Source organism: Dreissena polymorpha, chromosome 4 (genome assembly GCF_020536995.1).
Source record: "Dreissena polymorpha isolate Duluth1 chromosome 4, UMN_Dpol_1.0, whole genome shotgun sequence".
Taxonomy (NCBI): Eukaryota; Metazoa; Mollusca; class Bivalvia; order Myida; family Dreissenidae; genus Dreissena; species Dreissena polymorpha.
The window spans coordinates 8,949,957-8,960,179 of record NC_068358.1 but is presented as its reverse complement, the minus strand read 5'-3'; the positions used below and the strand labels follow the sequence as shown (position 1 = coordinate 8,960,179).

At 40.1% G+C, this 10,223-nt stretch overlaps 2 protein-coding genes across 2 annotated transcripts; both read left to right on the top strand.

Moving 5' to 3' along the window:
• The first annotated feature begins 6,219 nt into the window (after positions 1–6,219).
• LOC127877093 (uncharacterized) lies at positions 6,220–7,380 on the top strand. Its single transcript, XM_052422732.1, has one exon. The coding sequence runs from the start codon at positions 6,220–6,222 to the stop codon at positions 7,378–7,380; it is 1,161 nt and encodes a 386-aa protein (XP_052278692.1).
• A 272-nt stretch (positions 7,381–7,652) lies between these two features.
• Positions 7,653–9,681, top strand: LOC127877092 (uncharacterized). Its single transcript, XM_052422731.1, has 3 exons — positions 7,653–7,895; positions 9,243–9,634; positions 9,676–9,681. Exons 1-3 carry the CDS (start codon positions 7,790–7,792, stop codon positions 9,679–9,681), a joined length of 504 nt encoding a protein of 167 aa, XP_052278691.1. The 5' UTR covers positions 7,653–7,789.
• The last annotated feature ends 542 nt before the right edge of the window (positions 9,682–10,223 follow it).

Genomic DNA, 10,223 nt, shown 5'->3' with positions numbered 1-10,223 from the left:
GGGTTAGTCCCACTTTTGGGCCCTTTGTCCCGGCGTCCCGATATGAGACGATTTGATTTGTCCCGACATTCGTAAATGAGAGCGCCAATGGCGTTGAAAGCATAGTTGCAAGATACAAGGAAGTTGCTGCTGAAGTAAATGTTGGTTACCATATACTAAATAATCGAGTCATGAAGGCGCTGTACTCTCTAAACAAATCATCATATTTTCCTCGAAGGCATGTTTTACACATACATGCCATACGTCCCGGATTGTCCGGGACAGTCCCGGAAATGAAGAACTTGTCCCGCTGTCCCGGAAATCTGTCAAATGTCCCGGAATTTACAAAATCCATATATACATGTACCTTATCTTAGGCTTAACTGCACCTCGAATCTGTGTATATCTGCAGCGTTTCCATGACAATGCCTACCCGAATAGGCAGACTACGCTACGTGTCAAAATCGATCAATTAACAGGGGTCCTGTTATCATATCGATTGTCTCACGTTCGCGGTCAAACCGAAAAGGCGGCATTGTTTAATGTGGTTGTTAATTGACTTTAATCTACTACGTCATTATTTCCCGCTGCGTAAGGGCAAAGGATAATTGTTCACACATCTGAAGTCCAACATCGCTGAGTAAAAAATTAAAAGCAGTTTATGTTTGCACGTTTAACCGACAAAGACGTTACTGTTTTGTTGTATTTGTTTTATTGTGATTGGTTGTATGTATTGTGAATTGATTTGAGTTGACGATCTATCGGTACTGTATTGCTGTATTTTTTATTATATACATGTTATAAATGAATAAAGGCGTATCAACAACTACGCGTTACACACCGGTCTTAATAACAATAACGCAGTGACGTCACCATCTATGTTTAGAACGCTTACACTGAAAACACGTGGCTTGTATCTAGTAACGGAAGTAGTAATGTTTAATTTGACGTTAATAGATCAAGTGTATTTCGGATAGGCTTTCGAACTTTTGCAATCAACGATGCGAAACAAAAAAAAAACGTACCAAAAATGCATATGTCTATAAATATCGCTACATTTTTATACATGTCCCGGAAAATCGGCAAAAGTCCCGGACAATTTATCTAAATGTCCCGGAATTGGTCTGAAAAATTATGGCATGCATGTTTTACACTTTAGACTGTTGTTCTGGTTTTATCGTTTGGAAATATTGATAGGGTAAGAATTGGTGTTCACTGCTAAATCCCTGAAATAGGATACAGTAAGAGATTAAAATAAAAAACGGCACTGCAAAAGGTTACAATCCACTAGAAAACGGCCGAAAAAAAAGAAGGTGCAAAAACAGTCGATTTTGATTTGAGTCGAATTCTTTTTTGGTTTGAACATGACATATCTTTTTTATTGCTTAAATCGATTCAGCTAAGAATGCCCGTCAAGAAAAAGTATGGTTATGGGGGTCTTTATGTGCAAAATGTTGTATTTATTTTCGCTCAAAGTTGTCGCTTTTACATTGAAACATATAAGGAAACTATTTAGTATATTTTGACCTGTTAACGATTTGTGACATTACGAGTCGCCTCCCTTGTTGGTTCATTCTACCAAAATGTTCTATTTTTAGAAACGGGAATTCCAAATCGTGACGAATGTGAATGGTTACAAAATGACATAACTATGAAAATAAATACGTACAATTACATTATTTCATACCATTATGCAACCATCCGTTTTCTTTTCCGATTTGATACATTTACAGCTTTTCATTTAATATTTTACAGACACAACGCTCGTCCAGAATTCGTGGGAATCCATTAAATTCGATGCCTAATTTAAACCGTTAGCTCTACTGGTAACATTAATTTCTGGCTCAAAGTAAATCATTTTAATTTTAATTAACACATCTCTATTACTTTCAAACTCTACTTCATCAAATCCATAGAAAGGCAGGTCAGAATCCATGTCATAAATCAGAAAACATATGGTACTCCGCCATTTGAAAATTTAACATATCCTTAAACCAGGGCCTAATGAATTCAGTTATGTAAACATTTAACCTCTCCCAGAACAGTAAATAAAGGAAATGGAAAGTAGGTGTGAGGTCACTATCAACAAGAACAGAATTGTTTTACCAACGAAATTTGTTTTAGTTTCTTAGAAGGTTTTTTCAAGTAAAACGGTCTTAGAAAAATACACTAAAAACGGTGTCAGCAATATTCTTGGAAGAAAATGTTAGAAAAACGTTTCTAAATAAAAAATTGTAAGAATTACCATATACTATATTAAATAGATATTTCGTCTGATTTTTGATAAGGTTAGGCTTCATAATGGTCAACCGTTCCATGTTGGTTTTCCAAATGTAGCTCTAACTTAAGCATAGGTGCGTTGTAGCTGAAATAATTTGCATTCAGAATAAATCTGAGCCAAGAGTCTGCCAAAGCAAAAATCATCAAAAGACTATATGGCGGCAATTCATATTGACTAAGGTGCGTTGCACCTATGCTAAAAACGATGTAAGGTCTATAGGTTCCCAATAAAATTCGCTATTAAAGCTCTGTTTCCTTAACACTTACCACCGCTAATCCCTTTATTGCCCCCAATTAACAATCCGATTCTACTTCGTGTGTACCAGTCTTGTTTTAGCTGAAATAATTCGCATTCAGAATAAATCTGAACGCTGAAACTCCGGTCTGTAAAAACCATAACGAAAAATAAAAACAATACTATTATGGGAATTACAGTATTTACAAGTGTATATATCTAAAATCTACCCGTTGATTGACAAATATGAACTAAGATCACAAAAATTATCTGTATTTCATTCGAAATCATAGACACTGAACAATCATTTTCTCAAAGGCAACCATTTTGGCATTGTTGTTGTTGTTCTTATTTCGTACCATAGCTATTTCGTACCTATTACTTTTGGGGTATTTCGTTACTGTCGATTCTAACATTTTGAGTTATAGTAGTTATAATTATTCTTTTGCTTCTTTTTCTTCTTATGATTATTATTTCCAATTTCATTTCTTACTGTTTTGTGCATATTGCACACTTTTGTTGTTTGAACTCAGTTACAAACATAGTTGAATTTAACCTCCACCAAGGGAGATAACATGGTAGCGAGACAATTCACCCTCAAGACAATTCACCCCCAGGAGACAACTCACCCCCTAGGCAATTCACCCCTGCTCCCTGGACAATTCACCCCCATATATTTTTTACATTATGTATAGATTACTATTATTCCATAACATGTTTGTTATTATCATTGCTGATTTTTAATTTCTTTCACTTGGAATTAAGACAAAATAGAGAGATCATTGTTTGCAGCTTTATTTTCTCAAAAGATGTCTTTGAAGTCATTTAATTCATTTAATTATTAATGACCATAATGAGGTTCATTAATTGTGTTTTTGAATCTTATAATTGATGATTGTTAGGTTTTGAAGTTCTTTTCAATTGATTCGATTGAAGCTGGTGTGTTTTTGAAGCCTTTTATCACTTCAGGTAAGTTGTGATAATCTTTACATGGATCTTTCCAGTGGAAGTTGGATGCAGAGGATTTCCATCACAGTCGGTGTGGAAGATGTTTGGAGCACTGGGCGCTGAAGGAAGAGTCAGGAAGACTACAATCCACGCCCTGGGCAAGGCAGCTGAACGAGCATCAAGTTGGCTCTGGTTAAGACGCAGTGGAGCTTGGCTGATGACGTCTACGTTCAGCAGTTTAAACTGTATTATCACATCATTCACTTCTGGGTTACCAGTGACTTTCAGGAATAGGCTGAATGACAACCGAGAAAGACCGGTGACGCTGGATAGACAGCTGACATCTAGGAATAGACTAATGTTAGGTGTGCAGCGGGTTGGCAGCTCGCTGTACCGTCTCTGTGAAGAGACAACCATCAGAATTGCTACAACTGACAGACAGAAACAATACCCCCAGGGCCTTCCGAGAGGGGGGGGGAGGATGAAGAGCCCAATAGGACGGATTCAGCGGAAACGACACGGCGAGAATTATGGACTTTGACTAGTGATCCAAAGGTCGTATGTCAGTGTGGGAAAGTTTGTAAAAACTATAGAGGGATGAAGATCCATCAAGGGAAGAGCGGTTGTCGGTTGGAGGGAAAGCCGAAGCATCGTGCAGGTGTTCCTGGTGAAACGAGGGAGATAGCCAGTCTGGTTGCCAACCACAGTACGGGTGGTCTCTCAGCTCCGGTTTTTGCTGTAACTGATGACAATTCTGAAGCTGAGGTGACTCAATCACTTGATGAGCTTTTTGGAGAGCAGGGGACCATACCAAGTATGACCCCTACAGAGCAGGGAGATGGAAGTGCAGAAAAATCACCATTGCATCCAAGCCCAGAAGAACTTGTCTTCCCAGATTCTTGGTGCACACCACCCGCTGCAGGAAGTAAAAAGGACAAGACCGTCCCTACCAAGGAGAGAACGCAACCGACTTCTGAAGAAAGAAGATCCAAGATCGCCTGGCCAGCTATGAACAACAGTGGATGGTCATCGTTTGATGAGGATTTGGACCAAGTACTTCAGACAGCATTGACAGGATCAGTCGATAGGAAGCTTAAAGCATTACCTTCGATCACCTACGCCTTAGGGAAGGAGAGATTTGGACTCTGTGAAATAAAAAAGCTCCGAGCAGAACTGCGATCCCTAAGGAAACGCTACAAACAGTCAAGCGAGGTTGAGAAGAAGGGAATAGTTAAACTAAGAGAAGAGGTTAGATCAAGGCTGAGGACACTAACAAACGCAGAGAGGCTCAGGCGGAAAAGGAGGGATAGAGCAAAGAAGAGAAAAGCCTTCGTTAGTGACCCCTACAGGTTCACAAAGAACTTGCTAAGTGGAGAGAAGTCTGGGAAACTTGAAAGTAGTCAAGAGGATGTAGAAACCTTTTTGAGGGAGGTCCACTCCGACCCACTAAGAGAGGAACCCCTTGGAGAGTGCAGTAGAATCCTACCGGTCAATGACCCAGACTGTCCATTGAACATGAAAGAACCCACTTGGAAGGAGATCAACGAAGTGGTCAAGAAAGCTCGCTCTTGCTCTGCACCAGGCCCAAGTGGCATACCATACAATGTTTACAAGAAATGTCCAAAACTTCTCCGATGACTGTGGTCACTCCTGCGAACTGTTTGGCGAAAAGGTACTGTTCCGTCATGTTGGCAAAGTGCAGAAGGATGTCTGGCACCGAAGGAGAAGAACTCCAAGACCATCAACCAGTTTCGCACCATCTCGTTGTTGAGTGTGGAAGGGAAGATTTTCTTTTCAATCCTAGCTAAGCGATTGACGACATACATGTTGGAGAATGAGTATGTGGATATCTCTGTGCAGAAAGGTGGGATCCCAGGATTCTCAGGGTGTGTTGAGCACACCAGCGCACTCACTCAGCTACTCCATGAAGCTAGAATCGACCACAAAAACCTCACAGTGGTATGGCTAGACCTTGCCAACGCATACGGCTCAATTTCACACAAGCTTATTGAGACAGCTCTTCGACAATACCACATTCCAGACAGTGCAAGAAATCTCATTATGAACTACTTCAACGGTATCAACTTGAGATTCTCTAGCAACACGTTCACTACAAATTGGTTACAACTGGAGAAGGGGATTGTTACGGGATGTACTATCTCGGTGATACTGTTCGCGATGGGCATGAATATGATCATCAAGGCAGCGGAGAGAGAGTCAAGAGGGCCCAACACAAACACAGGAATTCGTCTACCATCCAACAGGGGATTTATGGATGACATGACTGTCACCACTGAAACCCACATACAGGCTAGATGGATTCTGGCGGCCCTTGATGAAACAGCAACGTGGGCAAGAATGAGGTTCAAGCCGGGGAAGTCGAGAAGCTTAGTGGTTAGGAAGGGAAAGGTTACAAGCCAGTTCAAACTGCGTATCCAGGGAGAAGAGATTCCCTCCCTAGAGGACAAACCGATTAAATGTCTAGGGAAATGGTATGATTCCTCACTGAGAGACACGCATTGCCAGGACATGCTCAAACAGCAGGTAGCTGAGGGTTTGCAGAGAATAGACAAGTCGGAACTCCCAGGGAAGTTCAAAGCATGGGTCTTTCAACACGGTCTCCTGCCAAGAGTGATGTGGCCACTCATGGTCAATGATGTCCCTATCACACCGTCGAGAAGCTAGAGCAGAAGATCAGCAAGCACCTGAGAAAGTGGTTAGGCCTACCGCCATCCTTCACCAACATTGGACTGTATGGCCGATCAACAAAGCTCCAGATGCCAATCAGCTCTCTAGTAGAGGAGTTTAAAGTAGCAAAAGCACGTCTTATGGTAACCCTCAGAGACTCTGAAGATGGGAAAGTCAGCAATACAGGAATTCAGGTTAGGACAGGGAGAAAGTGGTCAGTGAGCAAGGCTGTAGACTCTGCAGAGAGCAGTCTAAAGCACAAGGATGTTGTGGGATCTATCAACGTGGGAAGAGAAGGACTTGGCACCAGACACATTCAAAGGTGGGAAAAAGCAGGGAAAAGAGAAAGGAGAGACCTGGTGCAGAGAGAAATCAGAAACGCAGAAGAGCAAGCTAGGTCTGCCAGGTCGGTCCAGCTTGGACCGCAAGGGGATTGGACGAAGTGGAGTACACCAGAGAGGAAGCTCACGTGGCAAGAACTGTGGACATATGAACCACTTCAGCTAAGTTTCCTCCTGCGGGCAGTATACGACATGCTTCCAACCCCCGCAAATCTTCAGCGATGGAAGCTGACAGAAGACCCCACTTGTTCTTTGTGTGGGAGTATAGGAACGTTGCGGCACATTCTGTCATCGTGTCCAACAGCCCTTGCACAAGGGCGCTACAGGTGGCGCCATGACCAAGTACTGAGAACGTTGGCCGACGCCCTAGAAAGAGAGCGGAAGAAGGATAGACCCCGGAAGAAATTAGGACCCCAATTCACCAGCTTCGTCAAGGAGGGTACAACAAAGCCCACCGCCACAATCAGTCCCAGATCTTGTATTCTGCAAGATGCAAACGACTGGGAGATGCGTGCAGACCTAAGGAAGAAACTAGTTTTTCCCGAGGAAGTAGCCCATACAACTCTCAGACCCGACATAGTGCTATGGTCAAAGGCGGCGAAGCGGGTGATCCTTGTAGAGCTAACTGTGCCATGGAAGGAAAGGATCGAGGAGGCCTGTGAGCTGAAGAAAGCCAAATACCAGGATCTGGCAAATGTATGCAGAGATAGAGGCTGGAAGACATGGATCTTTCCAGTGGAAGTTGGATGCAGAGGATTTCCATCACAGTCGGTGTGGAAGATGTTTGGAGCACTGGGCGCTGAAGGAAGAGTCAGGAAGACTACAATCCACGCCCTGGGCAAGGCAGCTGAACGAGCATCAAGTTGGCTCTGGTTAAGACGCAGCGAACCAAATTGGCAGCCATCGTAGACGAGGTAGTGATTGGCCATCACTACCTGCCCCGCCACCTTGAGGTTGTACCGAGCATAATGAGGCGAAACAACCTATGACAGGTGGAGCTTGGCTGATGACGTCTACGTTCAGCAGTTTAAACTGTATTATCACATCATATAATTATATGAGATTAAAAGAGCAAGTTTGTCTTTCATCTTTGGAGAAATGTAAATTAGTTTTCACATACTTTATTGAGTACATGTAATACTGTTGAAAATGTATATACACTCAACTTTTTATCAAAAAATTATTAAGTTTATAACTAAAAGTGTGCTATTGATAATATTCAGGGAAATTGTGCTAATTGATATTATAGTTTCAAATAAGGTTGATATAATTTTAGTGTGGACATATAATTTAAAGTGGTTTGTGGTATTGGATAATAATGACGGACTACTATTGTGCATATTGTAGTGAACTAGTGGGTGATGATGATGAGGCTGTGTCCTGTGATCTTTGTTCAAAATGGCAGCATCGCATATGCGATACAGGTATGTACGGTTTTATTAAAAAATTGTATTTTCATCATTATAAATATGTTAATTAAAAACATAGTTTTATAACATTATTTGTAATTTAAGAAAATATAATGCGATAAATTGAATATTTCTGTGATTTTTTGCCTCAAGTGGGTCTCGTACAACATCCTGATATTCAATGTACTTATAACGCAGTATTATGTGAAGTTGGAATAAGACGTTAATTTGGGTATAATTTGAGTCTTTCAACAGTGCATAATATGCAGCTTTACAATTTGTATTTATTTAGTTCAAATTATAATTAAAATATAAACTTGCATATATAATTACTACAAAACTGGATTTCTAATTGATTTGTTTAATTCCTTATAAAATACAGTTTAAATTATAAAAAACAATTACTTTTAATAAAAAGTCATAGAAAATTGCTTATTAAGCTTGAAATATAGAACAAGTAAACAAATAAAATCAGATTATGAAATGTATAGTTTTGATTGAAAACATCACCAAAATCATGAAGCCCATTCCCAGTTTGTTGTCTTATTCCCAATAAAAAAATGCTCTGTAGCTGTTAAGGATTTATTCATTACGAATATCTGTTTTCTGAGGATAGTTGTATTCTGTTTAATTTTTATAAAGTTATAATCAAAGCATATTAAGATATTCTCAGAATTTATTTGTCTGTCATAAAATTACTTGCAATTGAAACAAAACTGTACTTTTTATCAATTGATGTTTGTTTTTATTATTAACAATATTTAATTATTGTCTTTTTGTCATTAAATAATAAAGTATGTGTTTGGTTTTATTTAAGATTGTTTGAATTCAATAAAACAGTTTATATTTGTAAAAAGTGTTTAAATAAATCTTTATGGTATTGGATACATTAATGCAATGTTTTTTATTTTATAAGTTATGCAAGATTTTGAAGACTAAATTTGTTTAAATGGAAAATATGATAATAAAATATTTGTCAAAACAGTCAACAAAGTAACAACAACTTAAAACACCATATCCCTTTTCATACCTCTAAAAGTAACAATAAACAGATAATCTGTCAGGCTTTCAGAGCTGATGAGGGTCCTGATTATCTAGGTGCAGATAAGATTATTACTGATATGAGTAACCTAGAGATAAAGCTATAGTATGGAATGAGTAAACATACCATATGATGAAGTGGACTTGAATTGTTTCAATACACAACATTACTTAACGCAACTTTTATCACTAATCCTTCTATGAGAGAAAATCCAACAACTAAATGGATAATAACAAATAAAAAAACTCATGTTTACAGGCAGTTTTATAAAAATAATAATTAAAATATCAGGTGAACAAAAATATAATATTGTAATACAGGTATTACCAAGAGACATTACAACCAGGCCATGAGAGGCAAGAAAGAGCTCATCTTCACGTGCTGCGCATGTAAGGAGAATGAGATGGAAGACAGCGGGGCTGCTCAACAGCCCGAACAGATGGAAGGTGTTGCCCACTCAACCATGATAGATGCCAGTGAAGAACTCCCGCCACTACCAAGTATTACATTCAACTTGGAGTTCAGCCTTGGTACTTTAACCTCCACTGATACCACTGCAGCGGACACAACAGGGGTTGAGCCGGACGACAACTATGACAACACCGAGAACACCAACACCGAGAATGAGCCTGACAACGCCCCCGCTTACTTCGACCTCAGTCGAGATGGACCAACCCTTGTGCAGGTCATTGTAGAAGACCCACTACCTGATGCACCTCTGACAGATACCATAATAGAAGACGGAGAGATTAGGTATGAGGTCGTGGAAGAGGGCACTGAGCGTCGAAAGAAGAAGTTGGTATCTTCTGATGGTTACACATACGTCCAGAAGCAGAAACCTACTGCCAGGAGCGTTCAATGGAGGTGTTCTGTTCGGCGCCAGAACTTGAGGTGTTATGCCTGTGTTAATCAGCAGGGCGATATCTTCACTGCAGGAACCGTGAAGCACTGCCATCCGGCAGATGGACTCGCGAGCAAGAGGGTGACACTGAATAGAGATGTAAGTTTTATTGTATCTCAAATGTTATCTTTTGTGCAAACTGGAATTAACACTTATATCTTACATGAGATAATATAACACCAACTGAGTACCTACACTTGCAGTTTGCATGGCCTTAAGTTGTGTTTGATTTGCAGATACGTAGAGAAGCTGTCCGAGATGTACACCAGCCCGCCGGTACAATAGTGGAAGGTTTGATGCAGGACGTTAATCAACAGGGTGATTTCAATCTACCTAAACCCTCAACTCTGGCGCGTAACGTCAACAGAGCCAGAGCACAATATAGACCAAAGGAACCAGA